At 37.7% G+C, this 21,064-nt stretch overlaps 1 protein-coding gene across 12 annotated transcripts in view; it reads left to right on the forward strand.

Annotated features, from left to right (window-relative positions):
* The first annotated feature begins 229 nt into the window (after positions 1–229).
* Positions 230–21,064, forward strand: part of LOC132943431 (myosin-2 heavy chain) — a 37,100-nt gene continuing 16,265 nt past the window's right edge. For 3 of the 12 annotated variants that reach the window (XM_061012419.1, XM_061012425.1, XM_061012431.1), the window contains exons 1-5: positions 230–1,708; positions 18,593–18,742; positions 18,834–18,930; positions 20,024–20,163; positions 20,587–20,847. In XM_061012419.1, coding sequence (XP_060868402.1) covers positions 776–1,708; positions 18,593–18,742; positions 18,834–18,930; positions 20,024–20,163; positions 20,587–20,847 — 1,581 coding nt within the window. In that variant the 5' untranslated portion in view covers positions 230–775. Of the gene's footprint in view, positions 1,709–18,592; positions 18,743–18,833; positions 18,931–19,124; positions 19,232–20,023; positions 20,164–20,586; positions 20,848–21,064 lie in introns of all 12 variants that reach the window. The other 9 variants (XM_061012420.1, XM_061012421.1, XM_061012423.1 and 6 more) reach the window with 9 other exon arrangements.

The raw sequence follows: 21,064 nt of genomic DNA on the forward strand, positions 1-21,064 counted from the left end.
TGCAGGGAAAAGCGCGCGCGCATTTGTGCGGGTGTGCGCGCGCGAGGCCGAATTCAGCGTTGGCCTCCTCTCCCCCTCGCGCGCGCACTCTGTACGCTCCGCAACAGCGGCGGCGGCGACGATGACGCTAATGGTAACGCGCAGGCGGCGTATTATACCGCGGTTAGAGGGGGGTCGTGGCGGCGCGGCGGCCCGAAGGGGTCTTCATTGATCAGGGAGCAGCAGCTGGCCTCGAACGCGTTCAGTGTGTCGTCCGTGGTTGCCGCGCCGCCCGTGTGCCGAGTGTGTTCTGTGTCGGTGCGCGCGCGTGTGTTTTGTGTGCGTGTTACGTCGTCGTCGGCGGTGGTGGTGCGCGTGCGCTCCGAATGTTTTACAGTGTCGCGGTGCGCGTACGACGCCCCTACCGCGCCGCCCTTTGGGCCGCGAGTGTTCGCCGTACCGATTAACGCGCGTGTCCGTTCGTCCACCGGCTCTGTGTAATACGCTCATTTATATTACTACTACTACCACCACTACTACTACTGTTATTATTATTATTATTATTATTATTATTATTACAGTCGTCGACGTTAAAGTTCGCAGGGCTGTTGTTAGTTTGCCGAGTACGAGTGAGCACGCGAGAGGACTCTCGCGACACACGATGGCTCGCCGCGCGTAACGGTGCGCTCCAGCGTGTGTTTGGCATTCGAACACCAGCACCGAAGTTAACCAGCAAGAAGGGTAGGCAGTAGGCCCGACCCGGATACGCACGCCTACCAGTGGAAGGTGACCCGGAATGTCAGCCAGGGAACCGTACGGGCCAGGATCGTCGTTAGGCGCCACAGGCACGCGTTCCCCGCGCGGCACCCGGCGCATAGCCACTGAACTTCCAACGGTCGATCGGTCACCGTCCAGGACGTATCCGACAGGCGCAGGTGGAGGTGGAGGCGGCGGCCAGCGGAACAGCCCGGTGGGCCGTAGAACGGTCAGACCGGGCGCCGGGTCGCCCGACCACCACGGCGGCGGTGGAATCGGCGGTGGTGGCGGCGGCGCTTACCAGACAGGCATCGGAGGTGGAGGTCTGGGCATCGGTGGCGGCGGTGGAGGCGTTTCATCGTCGTACTACCGAGACGATGACCTGAACAGTCCGGTGCTGCTGGACGACCGAGGACGGGCCATGGGACCAGCCGGTGGCGCGTCCCACCGGTCCCGGAGCGCCAGCCGTCCCGTCGACCGGATGGGCGTCATGCCACCGTCCCGGTACCAGTCTCTGGACCGCAACACTGGCGGCGGTGGTATACTGTCCGACTCAGGTGGTCAGTACGGCCACGACCGTGACTACAGGTCGTTCGACAGGGACCGTGGCTATGGCGGTGGCTTCTCGTCGCTGGATGACGATCCTTACGGCGCCGTGTCGTCCAGGGCAAGACAGTCGCCCGGCAGCGGTATCGGTGGCGGTGGCGTCGGTGGTGGCCACTTCATGTCCAACGCCCGCGACACCGGACACTTCCTGGGCGAACTCCAGCACCAGAACACCGATTTGCACCGCGAACTTTCCAACCTCAAGAAAGAACTCGAGCTGACCAACCAGAAACTCGGGTCCAGCATGCACAGCATCAAAACGTTCTGGAGCCCCGAGCTGAAGAAGGAGCGTGCCCTGCGCAAAGAGGAGTCTGCCAAGTACTCGCTCATCAACGATCAGCTGAAGTTGCTTCACTCGGAGAACCAGGTGAGAACCATATACTAATCTTTTGCAATGATGGTAACGTTACAATATATTATGCACTTGATAACACTTCTTATATATTTGGTGAGGGTCAGGGGAGGTGCAATGAAACTCGAGACGCCATTTTGATGTCTTGACACACAACGCCCCGGTGGAACGGATGTGTGGCACTCGGCACGTGTTATTTGGCAGGGATAGATCGATTTGTAGAGACTATTTTATGATGTCTTATAATTATTATTTGCGGCGGCGTCGGTATAATCGGTGTACAGCCACCGCGAGGTTGGGTTTATTTATTTTTTCGTCTACACCACAGCTGTCCCAGACGAGAATTGAACGAAATAATAAATGAGAAAAAAAATAAAGGTAAACAATGAAGTGGATTGATCGACGAAGAGACAAAAAACATCAGCCGAAAAAAATCACCTGGGCACTTGCCGCCCGCCCGCGTCTTGGTGGGGTGAGGGTGAAATGACGAGGTGCGGGTCGCGCGAGCTCGCCCACCCCTCTCACCGTGCCACAACGAATTTTTGACGAAACGTTAGTCGGATTACTGAACCATTCGAACACACACGCCCCCCCCATAACTCTTCCGGGCACACCCCCGCGAAACAAAACCCATAATCTTTCCGGTTTCGTAGTCGTTTTAATAGCACAAGATTATACGCAACAAAATAATGCGCGACAAAAATCCTACGATATACTGTTATCACCGACGCGTGAATGTTATAAACGCGCGCGTCATATTAATATATAGTTCGCAGTAACCGAAATTTTTCATCAGAGTAAAATTTATTATTTTTCGCACACCTATAATACACATTACACATACACCTACTACTCGGCCGAAACTTTTCAAACTCGATATTGAGTTTACGCTATATCGTCGTATTATATATACATAGTGACAGGCGTGTCGGTCGCTTGTTACGTGCATGTAAAGGTTACACACTATAGGAAGGGTAGTTCGTCTTCACCGCGCGTACACTATTAATATTTAGTTTACATGTTTGCTCGCGTTAAACATGTTATATTATATATTATTATTTCGGATTTGTTTAACAACTAACAAAGTGTCAATCAGATTTTTTCCGCGCTCTCCGGGAAAAACTTTCGAATTATTTAGTACCTACTACTTTTTGCATATTATGTATGACGACAAAGTTTACGTATTTTTTTATTTTTTGTTTTTATTACCACTTTATCCTTTAGCCGACCGTGTAATAATAATATAATAACGTGTTCGACACATTTACACGTGCGTGCACTATGCCTGATTATACCTATTGTGTTAAACGAACAAAAAAATAATCGTTTTTTCCCCATCATCGAAGGTACTTTGACCTTTGTTGACGTGCCGGACATCTTGACCGCAACAAGCGACCCGGCACTTGTCAACTCGACAACATCCGTAAACCGGTTAAACCTGCGCGTTATTAATTCAGCAGCCATAGGATATTATATATTATTGCGTAGAAGCATAATGTGATGTGCAGCCCGACAAATTTATGCGACGTCGTCTTCGATCCAATTTTCGATCTGGTCTGCGCAAACGCGTAAAAAAATCGTCTCTGGTACCTACGTTACCAGCAGCGACATGATCGTTTAGAATGTTATATAACTGCGTGTGGGTCGTGGGTGCCGAAAAACCGACGAATCGTAAAATAGTCTTATAATGCGATCAATTCGCTTACATATTATGTAATACTCATTAAATCGTATACCTATATTCGTTGAAAACGTTTCGTTATTATTTTTATTATATCGTATTAACGAACATCAACGACATCATGTTGACGTTCCCGAAGACAGGTAATTGCGCTATTCGCAAACGAATGGAATCGACACGAAACATATTTTATATTTAGGTACCTACATCGCAACTTACATAAATATATCACTACTACAGTTGAAATCCAAATTAACGTTATAAAGTAAATCCACAGAAAAATCATGCTTGACAGTGTTTGAATATTTGTGAGGTGTCGCGGATGGAGTGAGGGGGGACAGAGTCGCTCTTCATTAAAAAAAAATATTTACGCGTTCCGTTGCTATAACTATATCCTAATCAATAAAACATTTGAATAATCAAGTACGCACATTTTTTTTACACTTTTTCATCCCCCCCCTCTTTTTTTCCCCAAATCAAGCACTCTGCAGCTTGGGTACAAATCGATGATCGTCTTGAGGACGGGAGAAAAGAAAAAGTGCAGAAGGCTTTCGACGAAGGCTTACGGCGGCGATCGCATATATATGTTTATTACTATTCCACTCTCGAATTATAGCTCGGCGGGTATAAAGTTGGCAGCTAAGATACCGCACCTATAGGTACGACCCGCAGAAGGGGGTGAAATGGAATTCGATAGCTTTTGGAATTCCTCCTGAATAACGTAGTAGGTACGTAGCAAAAATCCGGCGGTACTCAGCTGAATAATGCAATGCGAGCGTGATCGGAGGGATACAACAATAATACAACATCACATAATGCAATATGTATCGCTGAAAAACATGACGATATATAATATATATTCTGTAGAGTAGGTGTAGAACAGCCGCAGACCGAGTTAGGGGCTGATTGTCCGCGTGCGTATCTCCCTCGACGTAGATGTTATTATTTTGTACGGTATGACAATGAGATCACGTCCCGTATAGTTTTGAATGAAATCCTAAGCGGTACAATATATATTATTATTATTATTATTATTAATAATATGGTTGCTCGTTGCGATACATGCATCGGCGCACATGTTGTTATTATCATCGTGTTACAGACGAACGACACGAGCGTACATTATTCGACTTACTTCGGTTTTCGGAATAGGTAAACATCCTTAAACGCTACGAAATCCACAGGCGTCCAAACGGTGGGGCTTGTTTTCAGAAAGTTCTCATGATGGTCTCTCCACCACGACTTAAGTTACGAACACTACTCGTGAAATACGCGGTATATAAATTGTCGAAGCAGACATTAACATTTCAGGTCATATGCCAGACACTTTGTTATAATATGGAAATCGTATTCAATTCATCAATCATGTCGTATTGTACGAATAAGAAAAATGCGTGCCCTCGTTTCATGCAGCACACCCGCTAACATAGGGTGACCCACCACGCATTATAGTGGGTAGGTATGTGATACTTCATCCGATCATCGATGGCATAGGGTCTCCAATCGATAATCAATTTTGCGCTTTGTCCATCTGTTTATTAAGTATCTGAAGATGCAAGACAGGTTAGTAAAAATTATTCGTTGTTCGTGTCCATGAGTATAAAGTTAGGCACTTACGACGATTAAAGTTGACCATAATATACTTTGAGGTAATCATATCCCCGACGAGAATCAAATTAAACGAAATATCGCGGATTAACGTGGATTTTTTTGTAATATATAATAATGTTGCTCCGTAACAGGTGCAGTGTTCCTCAAGTGACCAAACGATATATATTTGTCAGCTAGATATTAAGCCGAGGGGTGGCTGATTCAATACAGGGTGAGTCAACGGGAACAGGAACTGTATATATTAGTGTGACCCCGTGACCCACCAACACAAAAAATGAAAATATAAAAACACAAACGTACATATTAATATCGTAAAAGTGATCATTCTAAATATATTAACATCATTATCCATATTACAACAAAATAAGAAGGAAAAACTGATTATATTTTAATAATATTAATTTATGATATACTTTATTTTTAAGATATAACAAAAAAACAATGATAGCAGATACGTCTAAATTTAATTTGTAGATAAACTTACAGTTTTATAAATTATAATACTGCAGTGTCTGTGTCCTATATATTTTTTATTTGTCTTTGTTTTTATATTTTATATTTTGTAAAAACGTATTATTAGACGTGCCTTTGTTTAAATAATAATGATAACATAGCACTCGTAGAATAATATTATACACATAATTCTTAATAATAATAATAATAATATCTTTTATTTGCCATAGTAAGTAGAAATATTTTCAAAGTTAAATAGATAAATACAAGAATATTAAAAGATCTTCTAATAAAATACAAGTGAATATAAATACATATGATAATATCAAACTGATTAGCCAAACTGCGTAAAATACTATTATAAGTATAGGTATATAATGGTTGGGATATCAAAGTAAATATACATCCATAATATTATTCTATCTATACGCATCACGAAACGAAAAACAGATGTAAACGACCCAAATCCTTTGATCGACTCAATAGCGATAAGACTTACAAACGACGGTATATACTTTCGGTACCTATATACACATTTTTTACTCTGCAACATTGTAATTAATTTGCGTAAGCCACCGACGCATAAAATTGTAATAAGACGTACTGCGAATCTCTGTGACGGGGCGTGCAAAAATGCGTCCATCGCCTCGCGAGGTAAACGGCGTATAGCCTTTTTCGCCGATTTAATCAAAGTGAATAATTCAACCGGCATTAATTTGCGTGTGTTTTTTCTCAGAGTAACAGCCATATATTATACCTAAAAATGTCATACAATCGACCGCCGCGAAAAATTATTACAACTGATTTATTTTATCGGAATACTTTTTAGGGAGTTCGAAAGTAGTTGTGTGGGGCAAAGGACCGAATATTTGCTGACTTGAAAAAAAAAACGATTAAGTGATAGCTACCAGCTATAACTATAACGATATTCCTACAAAGTTCAAAACGGGGGCTCAGGTCCGTTTTGGTGCTCTGTGGAAAGAAAATGTGTACTTCTTGTAAGTTATGTTTTCTTCAAAAATAACTTTCATATCCTACTGATAATACTTTGTTCTTATGAATAAAATTTAGACACATAAGTGTATTTATTATTTTTTTTTTTTTATTGCCTTATTCTAATATAATATTATATTGTATAATACATTTTTTAAGTAAAAATGTTCAAAACCAGAGTACATTCAATATTTGAATGCAAGGTTTTGTATGAGCTGAGGCAAGTCCTAGGCTACTTGTTTTATTAACTACGTGTAAATTATGCGATCTACTCGATAGCAGACGTTAATCTATATTATCATTTCAAACGTAGATATTTCGGCTCGAAATTTCGTCACAAACCACCCAACAAGCCAAAGTATTGATTAAAAAAAAAAAAATTATTACAATACAATGTTGTACCGCTGTGATAATGCGCCGCGGGGCTCTTTCCGCGCGCCGTTGCAAAAGTCCTCGCCGCCTGGGTCGAGGCTGATTCCGTTAGTGTGGATAACCCCTACCCCCCCCCCCCCCCCCATACAGAATGATTAATGGTAGTAAACGACCCAGGCGTATATACTGGCGCAGTTAGGTGTGCTACACCTTTCGATCACACGACAAGTCAGTAAACAAAAAAATAAAATTGTAATAAATACACTGTGAAGAGATAAAAAAAAATAATCATAATAAACGTTCGATAATAACTGGGACGGCACCGAACCGGAACGACAAAAGACTGTTTTGGACGCGTTTTGTGTGTGATGCATATATTAAATTATTATTGTTATGCAATATTGGAGCACATACGATTACATTCATATTGTTATAATATAGTTTATGAATACTTAATAATGTACAATATATAAACGCATGATATGTACGTAAAGTCGTGTATTATAATATATCGTCGTTTAGTTTTCGTCGTCTTGTCTGTTTCTATTTCGAGAACTTCCGGTCTACAATCGGTGGTGCGCCGGTTCGGAAACGCGTTTATAAAAATGAGCTTCTATTTCTCGGGGCTGCACGTTGCAGTCAGACGAAATTGTGTAGCTATTTTGAGGGGCGTGTTATTATATTGTGGGCCCGCAGTAACAGACAATATTCTTGACGGAATTGTCACGCACACGTCCCCGCCGGAAATTGCATTTTACCGCACACGCAGTTCCATTGTGAGTTGCCCAATTCCCCTACGCATCCGATATAGGTAGTTACGAGATCAGTACACACAGGCGATCGAGATGACACTCAGTACACACGGGAGTTTTGAGATTCGAGACGATTATATAGTGTCAAACCGGAAAAGGGTATTCGTCCGATCTTTTGCATGTGTGGATGCAGGATTTCCGTCGTGATGATAATGTTATCATGTTATTACGAGTAGTTAAGGCGCGACCAGGTATGACGTCGCGTGTGTAAGACGTCACAAATGCATTTTCTGTGGCTTTTTTGGATGCCGAGTGGCACAATTTTCGATCGGCCTAGTAGGCGGTCCACGTCAAAGGAAAGCCGCGTGTATGTGGACGTATTTTGGGTGAGGCCACGCGGTAACAGTACTTATTTTTTAATACATTTTTTAGTTTTTAAATAATTGTTTGAATCTTTATAAACCAAAAACAAATGTCGTACCTATCATCTGAACACGTATTTGCCACACCCTAAAAAGCCACTGGGCCTAAACGCGTTTTTATGTTGTATACGTGGACAGATTCACATATACCTATTTCCGATGGTCCGCCGCAAGTGACTGTCGAGAATTACCGACAAAATCGTTATAGGTACCGCCAAATATTACCACGGTAACGCGCGACTATATAGAGTTAGGGGTATCATTATTGGGTCATCTGAAATAGGATATTTTCAATGACAATCTGACTTCACACACGACTAACCTCGTATTTTGAAGCTTTTAATGAGAAGTATAATATATTCTTATATATATATATATATATATAGGTACGAAATGTTATATATGTATCAATTAGTTTCGTATTATTCTGACAGTAATGATCGCTGAGTAAACTTAATTTAGATTTTCCCGATTTTCCCGTTAAATGCACTTTTTGCATGATTTATGAATAATTTTCACGAAAATTTCAAAAATGTCTTCAACTGTATTTTATTGGCCATTTACCTACCATATCATCACCAGAAATAGATGAACTTTTTGTGTTTCATCGTCAAAATTATTCTGTTTGTTATTGATATAATATAAAAGGCTGATAAAATAATTACTGGAATAACGGGTTAATGGTTATAGTTACTATAACCAACTATAATATAGTGGTTACTTTTTCTTTTTTTGTGTGTGTGCTTTTCAAGCTTAAATTAAATAAATTACTTTTTAGGAATGCTTTTTTAACTATGTATTTTGTTACAAACAAAACACAATGACCCATACAAAACACTGAATTTTGGTACTCATATAATTTTAGGGAATATTTGTATCATTACAATGTTATTATATAATGCTGTTATGCAATGATTTTAAATAAATTAACATAACGTATTTCAATAAATATTATAAATCGAATTTTTACAGTTTAATTGGATAGGTAACTACTAATATAGTTTATTATATCTGTATATTGTATAATAGTCCAAACTTTATAAAGAAATTTATAAATGTAAATAACGTTCGTGAATATATTTTGTATACATTTCAACATATATTTTATACATAATATATAGGTGAAATACCGTGTACGCCAACTGCCGAGTAGTCGTTTTCAGGGACCCCTCTATTATAAGCCGTCCAAAGTTATTGACACTGCCTACCCCATTTGACCTAGTTTATCCCATTTATTTAAACCGTATATACACATATACTATAATCAACCCTATAAAACGCGAAAAATATTATAGAGGTATATACTGCTCGTAACATATAGCTACGATTGAAATTGCGAATGTTCTAGCCAATTATATGATAAGGTAGGTAATGGGTGTATGTATATATTTCTATACAGGTACGCATATTTTATTGTATAATAATAATTTATTATACAGTTTTCAAAGAGAGGATCAATACAAAAATCACAGCCCCTCATTACTTAAGTTCGGACATCAAATAATTAAATAGCCGATGATAAAAAAATAACAGAACACAATATTGGCATTTCCGAAGAATGAATGAACATAATAATATTAAGATTTTAACTCTAGAGTTTCAATTGTATAGTGACAATATTTAAACACAAAATTATTCAATATTCCGTCACACAATTTATGGTTCGATCAAGCATAAAATATGATTCAAGTAGGTACCTACAGATTTATACTCGTAGGAATGATTTTTAGAAATATGTGAATGTGTAAGTTTAAAACTTTAAGCAGTTGATTTCTTTCTTAATAAATGGGCACGATTTATTACTTCTTATATATTTTATGTTCTACCCCCTAGAAGTTAAAAATAGTAATTCACCCCGTGCACACACACACACACACACATGTATTACAGTGTAAGGGTTGGTTGTTTTGCGTTCGTGCGCACAACGGCGAACAGTACGCCGCGAAAAGAGGGCTAGGCAGGGCATCAAACAACAGGGTTGGTGCGGTTTTGCCTTTAAAAGCCACACGCCTTAGGCGGCGGCGACGTTGGCCTATCGATTATATTATATGTGCGGGAAGATAGTATTGTATATAAAATGCGTTTGAGTATGTGTGTGTTTGCGTGTGTGTGAGTGCGATTGTGTGTGTGTGTGTGTGTGTGTGTGTGTGTGCGTGCCTTAGCCAAAAAAGGTCGCACCACTGCTGCAGTGGACCACCGCCGTCTTTTGCCCGATTCGACGCTAACTATATACGAGTGGCGCCCGAAAAATCTAAGGCGAACAAAAAAAGTAATAAATGTTTTAAAGATAAATTTTAAAGTCTATAAAGAAAAGTACAGATTTTCAAAGTACTATTTTTCTACCGCACGTTACCACATTACTGCGGATTTTAAAGGGACGTTTCGCAGTAGCGTTATAATTGAGATTTTTTCCGGAGAGATATAATAATACATATACTTTTGACTTTTCAGCGTAAAATCCTAAAGCACTACTACACTATCCACGTCATTCCCCCCCCCCTCACATCAGGACAAATCTCTAAATATATTTTTATTTATTTTGCGGGTACCTAGTTCACTAAAAGTTAGTTCATACAATTTTTTAGAGAAACATTTATTAACAATGAGCACATATTTTTAATTTCATATACATGGTTATTACAATATATTTACGCGTAATTATTTTATAGGAAAAAAAATCGCGTTAGTTGCCAATTGTATGTTATTTCTATTAATTACCTAATTGATTTACCAGCACTATACATTATATTATACATATTATTATTTGATGAAAAAAAGCTCTAGGGAGTCGATATAACATCCTACTATCATAATTACGCCACTGAAATTGTTGATATAATAATATCTATGAAAAGAAAACGAATGTTCAAAATATGATCTTCACATGGTGTCATGAATATTAACATTATTGAACCAACACATATATCGTGTAGACCACAATATTAAACGAGTATACTCTATACATAGCTGGTACATAGGTTCTCAATAATATTATAATATATTCATTTTACCAATTCTTATTAAATTCCAAATATTAAAACAACAAAAAATGTGCGAAATGTTTGTTTGGAAGTTATCATGATATTATTTAATATCATATTATAAGGTGGTTGAAACGATGAAAAAACGTCTGATACCTATGTATTATAAATTATAGTATTATACTTTTGAAGTATAATATTTATAAACATAATATTAGCTCGTCGGCCGTTCGTAGACCTCCTGGAATAATCCACTGGTCGTCTTCCGAAACTCGCTCCTTATCAACTAGGAGCGACCGACGAATATTATATAGATACGGATACACCACGGATTATCGTGGTCTTATAATATTATTATTATTATTATTTCGGACGCATCGATGAGAAAGATCATTGTCCGACATTCAGTATAGTCGTTCAACGGCACATGCTCCAAAATTGGGTCAAACTGAAAATAATATTATATTATAATATACCATATATTTTGTATATATATGTACACGCACAAGATGTGTTATATATAATATATTATATACAAAGTATTTATTCGTGTGTTAAAGTCTGCTTGTTTGGGTTCGGTCCAATCGTGGCGTTTATATCGCATTGTTTTGTATTATAGTTATATATAGGCACACGTACGCGTATATTATGCGTGTTATATGTGTGTGTCTGTGTGTGTGTGTAGTGTGTGTATATATATATGTATAATGCATAATAATTTATGTAGTATATATCCTCCGCAAACGATCTACAACAGACAGACTCGTTGTCATCGGCAAAGCTCTTGGAACACATTAAAATATATTTTTATTCTCTTTACACAATAATCGTTTTAGCGCGTGCTAAAATGCTAAAATGTATTGCGTACTTAAAATACGTATCATATATTATTATATATTATAATATAATATACAATATAGGCGTTGAGGACATTTTAAGCTTTATGTCGTCGACCATAGATTATGAGCCTGCGTAGAAATCCACGTCTTGAGCTTTTATTTAATTTTTTCACGTAACAGAACAACGAACATTGATAAACATTGGCATATAAATCGTGTACTCAATATTGTAGTTTACCAGAGGGGGCGGGGATCCAATTCAAGCTCATACACAGAAGACAGAACAAATATTCAGGAGAGGGGTAATTATGATTGTAATAATATTAATTATTATTTTAAATTTCGTAAATTTCTAATACGAGTAAATTTTGGTGAGGGTTGTAATCACTGTTTTCACTTATGGATAGCGTTGCAAATTTACAATGTAACAACATGTTGTCTCCAATTATCCAATTATTAAAATGTATAACCATTCTGAAAATTTGATACTACCTTAATATTATAGCGTATTAGTTTTATGAAAAATTAATACCACTGTAATAGCCAACTCTTGGTAGTCACATAATATGCTTATATCTATCTGGATCATCACTTTCTTAATATAAAATATAATAGATAGATAGATAGATACCAATTTTAAACTATTTATTATTTGGAAGTCAAGAGCATTCGTTAATCGTTATAATTACCTATATAATTACGATTCACTGTATTGTTACGCACTGCATTTGTTCATCTAAAATATGTTTTATTTAATTATACACCTACAGATTATATAGTGCATTGCAATATAACTTAACTATCGTCTGAAAATTAAAATAATATTATTGTGTATCATACGCACGGGGACCGTTGGGAGTGGCATAAAATTTCCTGTTGGTTTTTTACCACGAGTGATTTTGTGACACGCACATAATTTTAGATTCATTTGCACTTGTATCAAACCACGTGCATACTATGCACCTAAAAACTACGTATAGTATATAACTACGTATTAGACATTACTTATAACTGTGGAAACGTCACGAATAACAATTATTATTGAAATGTATATATATGTTCAGTATAAAATTGAAATGATAACAACCATTTATTATTAAAATATGAAATATGAAACCCCATACTTGATGCCAACCGATATCCAGATACATATATGCAACTAAATAATAAAGTATATTATATTATTAACATTAATTCTATATGTACGTATCATTTTATTCTGATTAACGTCTGCGGGAAACGCGTATTGTCTATTACACTGCGTCCGCGGAGAAAACTGTCTTGATCAACAAACAATATGAATGCTTGGTTACAATGTCACATCGTTACTGTAACTACATCACACTATTTATATTAATAATAGTAATATATTTATTACAATACTATAAGATGGTTTGGTACGACAAAAAGTTCCCTACTTATATAGAATCCGTTTATTAGGTCCTCGGATTTTAAATGGACCCTATTTTTTATCGCATATTATAATCATTGCCCGTATAGAATATAAATTATAACTAACAAAGTATTCTTGAAGTGTTGTTCCTTATTGGCAATCAATGCCATCCGCAATGAGTGTGTATTTTTATGAATTCAGTATCTACATACTGAATCCTCCGAACACAGCAGAGTACATACAATTATACCTACAGTAGTGCCTACTCACAATTTTACAAATAAAAACTACATATTATGATAATTTGAACTATATGTATACACATAACTTGCTTGAAAATTGAAGTATATTAAAAAAAAAAAACAAATTACAAACACAGATAATGTTCTTACTTTTGAGTTTGATAATAGGTCAATTAACTAATAATAAAGCAAACACCATAAAATAAGTTCTGCTATACGCAAATTTACTAAGCTTGTAAAACGGGGATGAAATATGCATCCTCTTAACGTTTTTCGTAATAATTAAGATTGTTTTATAAACTTAATACTTTTATATTATATCCATAAAAGGATTTGTTTAATTTGGTTTTCAATGAGTTACATAGTTAAATCATAAAATACAGGAATAATAATTATAGCCATAAAAAATTGTAATATTGTTCGTTCGTTAATGCAAATGCAGATTTGGGATGGTTATAATTAGTAGAAACCGACACTGAATAACGTAATCGCACATGACAAAGAAGGCATGCATACGTGAAACAATAATAAAATAATATATTACGTGAAGTGGTCTAACGTTATATTATGATGTATACGTGATACGCATAATACGTTCTCAGATTTTTCTTCATGTATATTACATGTTATAATATTATATATTACTCCAAAAGTAGAATATAAACAGAAAACTTTTTGAATTAAAATTCGGGTTGTTCATGTCAAAACAAATAAAACGGAATTCACTATTTATAAACATAAAAGAAAAATCTTTATTTCGTTTACTCACCAGCTGTTTAATTTTTTTTTTTTGAGAGAGAGAGAGAGAGAGAGAGATAAAGACACCGACAGAAAGACAGAGATGTGTTTAAATGATCGTAATTACACATCGTTCGTCCATAGTAGCTATACTATAATAGGTATTAGTAAATCAACAGAACCCATGAAGAACGAAAAAGAGTGGGCCTGGGTGCAATCGATTTAGGTTTAGTCATAATATAGATAATAAAGAAATAAACGGGGGGCTTACACATTGCACAAAACAATATATAGAAACGACACAATATATATACGGCATATAATGTGTACCCAAACAGAGAGCTAGTAACAATGGTTATTGAAATATGGTTTTCAAAAATTAACATCAAAAAGAAATATTTTCTATTTTATCACTAGATAGCAATTGTTGATGACTTTAAGTCAAGTTCATAACTTGTCATGGTATAATCTGCATGTCCACTCTGTGGTATTGTAGTGTGCCTCATATACTTGCATGGCCACAGTATTCATGGTCTCGTTCAGTGGCGTAGCCAGGTGGGCTAAAGGGGCTATAGCCTCCCCCCCCCATTAGCTGTGTTGACCTTAGAATTTTATCAAGATTAATAAAAAAATAAGTAGTGTAAATAAAAGACATATTGTATTTGCATTTTTTGTATTTTTTTGTGAGAATTAGGCCTTCCCCCCCCCCCCTTATACAAAATTTTCTGGCTACGCCACTGATCTCGTTCACTATTACCATGATCCACCGAGAAATTTCCAGAATTGAAACCAACTCAACGTTTTGGACACGACATGACGTAACGTATGACGATAACGTATAGATGTGAACGGCCCTCGGCTCAAAACCATAATAATATTATTATATTATCATAAACAGCTTTAAACACTGAGGTATCTAGCGTATTCTTTCAGGCATCGTTCCGTGTATATAAGATACAGGCAGGGCCCATCCATTTTTTCTTTATATTCGTATATTGCATAGTGTATACTTACAATCGTTACAACCCATGAATATATATTATACCGTTATATACGGAGACTACTACAATACAGATACCCTAGTTTTTCGCCTCGTCCCCGTCGATCATTATTTAATATTATATTATTCGACGGGGGCGAAACGTCACGCATATACAAATATTTAGGAATCGCTTTGAAAATCCCCGGGAGGCCGCACACCGGCAACAACGGTCGGTTGACGGCAGCGGAAGCTGCGCCATAAATTAACCAGACGCGCATTAATAGGCAATTAACGGGGACTCGTATTATACAAACAAAAACAGGACGAAGGTACGGCCACTTCGACCCCTAATTTTGACGTTTTGACTTCTAATTTGATGTATTCACCGTGTGTGTGTGTGCGTTGTTAGTCAACTCCGTTTTCCAAACGACGGAACTACGAAATACAACCGATTATTGAGCGGAAGAATATAATAATATTAAATTATAAAACGCAGTTCTCGTGACGAAATTACTTAGCCGCCGTCGTTGGTTGGACACCACTTTGGACGAGACGAGTGTGAGACTGCCTACCTACGAATTTGATTGTTTTCCGGGTCGTCCGTTGTAGATATAATATTATAGAAGACTCGGCTTGGGTGCGGAAAAACTACAACCGGACTTGCATCGATTTGAGGAAGAGGTGTAGACACGATTTCGTCCGTCATTATCGCTGCACGCTGTCGCGGCCGAGAGCCAAAGTATAGGACGTACATACGAGAAAAATCGTATGCGCATCGATATATAGAAGACTCGGCTTGGGTGCGGAAAAACTACAACCGGACTTGCATCGATTTGAGGAAGAGGTGTAGACACGATTTCGTCCGTCATTAACGCTGCACGCCGTCGCGGCCGAGAGCCAATGTTTAGGACGTATAAACGAGAATAATCGTATGCGCATCGTAATGTAATGTATATATACGTACGCGCGCGCAGTCTGCGTTTGTCGTTTACATTTTTCTCTCCTCCGAGTGGTATAGATTTTTTTTTTATCGTTTTTCTTTTGACCTGGTTCTGTGCGACTCGCAAATATTGTTATATGGCGTACACGTGGCGTTTGAAAAAATAAGAAAGAAATAATAAAACCGTCGAGAAAACATCGCATCCGTCCGCATTTGGGAAGACGTTTGCACGAATAACACTCAGGCGTTTCCACACAGTGTTCGTGGGAGGTTTAAGGGGGGTGGGGGTGCACTGTTATACGCGCATACGAATGAACATGTCAAAATGTCAAATCGCACTTTACGTGTACTCTTTATTCTACGTGTGGTTTGTTAACACAATATAAAAGTTAATATTTTTATTCGGCGGTATTTTTCGCTCCGCCGCCCCCGCTCACAAGCTAACCGTCAACAGCTACCCCTCCCCTCCCCCCTCAAATCGATCCGTAATAATTTGTTCAGACACAAGCCTGCACGCTGAAAATAATAATAATATAAGGAACGAACGATACCGCGGTCGATATAAATAAGAATAATTAATAGGCGCGCCCGAATACGTGGGGATGGGCCCATTAATAACCAAGCAATTATTATTTTAACTGCCGACAAGACGCGTCTAGCTTAATATTATTATATACTACGTTGTTACTTATTATTAGTGGCTATGAAGGATTTATATGTGACATAAAATATCCTTTTCGTTTTGTTAAAACCTAACCTATGCTAAAATATGCAATAAAAGTAGGTATATGAACAATGAATCTACCAGCTAGGTACAATAAAAATAATAATAATATCATTAAGTGACAGCGAAGCTTCTTATAATATTATTTTAAAACAAAAAGTCACTGCTGTTAATGCGTAAGCTAAATTATTAGTATTAGTCTTACCTACTTTTAAATAAATTCATATACCTATTTCTTAAACTTTTTCCGTTAAATACAAAATCATTTATTTCATAAAATTGAAATGAGGAGCCTAATTCACAACACTTTATATTGAATAAACATGCATTTAACGTGTCTTAATAGTTAAAATATAAATGAATTATGCTTAAAATGTGCAATATTAAAATAGATCATGAGAATCAACGTGGGCCAAATTGAACCTATTCGTTTGACACGACTAACCAAATGTTTTGTGTAAAGGAAACGACAAAAAAAACGTATCCCTTTTTATTATATTAATTATAATATTATATACGCGTACGCCGACGATAGAGGCGGGGAAACATCGCAGCGTCGTGTCGTCTCACCGTTCAATATACATTCGCAAACCGAACGATGACGATAACATGGCATTTTACTGTGATATATTAACATATAAATGATATACCATCATTGCGAATATACTCTTCGCGATTTTCATAATATTGTTTGTTTTCTCGCGATGGGCGCCCGGGACTTTTCTGCACGACGGTGAGTGATATAATAGTATATGATATCGTAATAGTATTATCGTCGGGCGTGTCTTATAAAGTCCATAATGATAAAATAATATATTAAGTACGTCGTATTCGTTTTGATCGTGCACGCGTATGTTGTTTCCTGTATATAGTGATTATTTCACGATATCGCGGGAGACTCTCGTGCAAATATTATAATTATATTATTATTGTCTCCTTGAACTTTTCTCCGGTCAAACGCGCGAACAATGTGAAATTAAAAATAAAACAATTATTAGTCTTCTGCTGCACGCTACCGTGCAGTAATAGCTATATGTAACAAATTAGTAAAGTGCGTCCGAGCCGAATTAGTTCTCACACACGCGGCGTCTCCTCCGCCGACTCACGATAATATCGTTTTTTTTCCCAGCCAAGCGTGATATACACGATCATATTATAACTATTATAATATTCTTCCTATAAACGCTTTAGAACGTCGTTTGCGCAATATATAGGCACGTGTTGTACCCGGACGTTTTGTATTCCAACGAAAAAAATGCCCAGACAATATACCTATTTTTGTACCTATAATCGCGTTGGAGACGAAATTGTCGCCGGTAAATGGCGCGACATACTATTATGGTATAATAATGGCTCGCCGAGCACGGGTGGTAAAAGTCTTATAAACGCAAAGTACCGCAACCGTGGTCTAAAATCCGGATTGCCGCCATAGCAATTATAAAACTGTATACCGGGGATTACGCGTCACGTAAATCGGATTAGACGTCCATTGAAAGTGTGATATATCGGCAAGAAAACGGCTGTATATAATAATTAGCTACTTAATACAAACGTTCAGAGAAGGTCGGTCGGGCATAGTTTCCTTATAAAATTAGATGATAATTATTTTATACACAAACGCGTGCGTTTGTGTGTTCCGCTCAAATAACTAACACGCGCACAACAGTCCATTATATAAGTGCACTGATGATAATTAATAATAATTATACTTCGAACATCAAATATTGATATTGTACGGCGACCACTTTGACATACTCATTTTACTTGTTGTTTTAGAAACAATCGATGTTGGTGCGTCAACTGGAAGAAGAGCTGAGAATGCGAATGCGGGGGCCAAATATGGAACTAACGCAGCAAGTAGAATTGCTGTTGAACGAAAACGACCACTTGACCCGAGAAGTGGCCATCCTCAGAGAGACTATTAAGGTACCTATACATATATACGGAACACAAACCTTTTTGTTGTCCGGACAACGGCGACCAGTCACCATGTAATGATATTAATTTCGGTCTACAGGAATTAGAGCTCAGGATAGAGACGCAAAAACAAACCTTACAGTCTAGAGACGATAGTATAAAGAAGCTTTTGGATATGCTCCAGAACAAAGGCGTTGGTGAGTAGTAATATGTTGTATGCATTACCGTGTTGTTCAGACTGTTCACCTGAAAACAGCTCAACGCCCAAAAAAAAAAAAAAAATTGTGATAATAATAACAACACAACATAAATATGGCACTTGATATTTTTATTCTTTTTTTTTAAACAAATAAAACATTTAACGGCAAAATGTAAGATGCGTTTGTTTTAGCAGGCAAGGAGGAGGAGAGACAGTTATTTCAGCAAATGCAGTTGATGGCACAAAAGCAGGTCGTTTCAAACGTTCGCAATCAGAACTTTCAGTTAACAGCCAATTCAGTGTGTTTTGCCTTGTTGTATCTTCTCATAAAAAAATATTCTCTCTTTTTCTCTCTTAAGCACACCAAACACATATATACACACATGCACTACTTCCAGAATTATGATATAGTATATACCACACGAAATGCCTATTATATTCAATTATTACTTAAATAATAATTTACCAAGCTTGCTGCAGTTGTGTTAATAGACGTTTTATTTATTTTTATGTTGTTGTTGTAATGTTCGCTGTACGTTGATTTGTTCGGACCGGTTGGCAACTCTAATATGGTTTTCATTAATACATAATAATATGTACGTACTTATTGTTTGTAATTATTTTATTCACACGATGAGACTAAGACGGGACAACTTAGGCCTCCAAGGTCTAACGCACTGAATCGGTTTAATTAATGTATAGGTATGAAAGAAGTTGTTTATAACAATATATTATGGACAAAAACATACGCTTACGTTTTTTTCCGAAGGAACTGTGCCAAAATGTTTTGCGTCTTAATGTCTCGTCTCTCCTGCTTCACTTATCTCAAATCAAAAAAAAAAAAATGTCATCATTATACAATATATTGTGATAACATTATCATAACATTTAGAGTTACCAGCCCAAGAACTCGTAGTAGTATCGCACTATAAACGCATTTTATAATTATTTTTATTTTTTAAAAACACCCCTCCAAGACAAATTACCAACCTCGACGTAGTTATTATTATTATTATTTTTTTTTATTTTTATTATTTTTTTTTAGTGTGTAATTCGATGGCTTTATATGTAATTGCTTTGGATGTTTGTAGGTGGTAAAGTGGTAGAGGCGATTGAATTAGAGGCCCGTCAAGTTGATTTAGAGGCACGACTGTTAGAGAGTGAAAACCTTGTCCACCACTTCCAGTCTGTTATCAGGAATCGGGATCAGGAACTCAACAGTACGAAGCGCGTGAGTACACACACAGACACACACTCACACTGCAAAAAAAAAAAAACAAAAAAACAACCCAAACGTACAAATGACTACGAATACCTTCGAGAAATTGTTTTCAATTTGTCGTATAGTTTTTTTTTTTTTTTTTGTAAGAATAAATTGATTCTTATTGGGTCTTGCATGCCGGACCGTGTTTCGTAAATGGGCTCCTGTTCTCGATACCAGTCACCTACCACAATATACATCCCTTCGGTAATGGTGGTCTCTTCCGTCCAACAGTCCAAGGACTTGCATGAGGACACTTGAAATGGACATTTGTTTTTTTTTTTTTTTTTGATAGGGGCGAATGGTGGCTAGATACTCCTATGTATACCCACTCCGAGCCAAAACCCTTTTTTGTGAAACACGTGTTTTTTTGTTTGTGATTCGACCAAGCAGGACCTAAAAGCCACCAATGACAATCTAAAAGCTCTGCAAATGGAGTTAGAAAAAGCGTACCAGACACAAAACGTGGGGGTGGCTTCCAGTGGCACGCTGACGGCTATTTTGGAGACAAAGGATGCTCGCATAGCGACATTGGAAAAAGAAGTCGGTCTCCTTGAACAGGAACTGGATAGGATGCGACTGTACGCCGGGTCACCGGGCCACGCACTAGACAGGAGCGTTCAGTTCGCAGCAGCGCCAGCGTTCAAGCACCAAGTGAGTAGCCAACGGACTGACCGCATGCGACTTCGGCGGACATCTCTTGACCCTGCTTGTTTTTCACCATTTGTATGTCATGCACTTTTCAACTTCTTGGTTCATCTGCAATAATGTGACGATCTTGGTTTGAAACTTTAATCTATTTTTATCTTTTCAAACCACCCTTGGAATGCTTTTTGGACTTGAGATGTTGTGTTCCTCCTATCAAAACCAC

Source organism: Metopolophium dirhodum, chromosome 4, assembly GCF_019925205.1.
Source record: "Metopolophium dirhodum isolate CAU chromosome 4, ASM1992520v1, whole genome shotgun sequence".
In the NCBI taxonomy this organism is placed as follows: Eukaryota; Metazoa; Arthropoda; class Insecta; order Hemiptera; family Aphididae; genus Metopolophium; species Metopolophium dirhodum.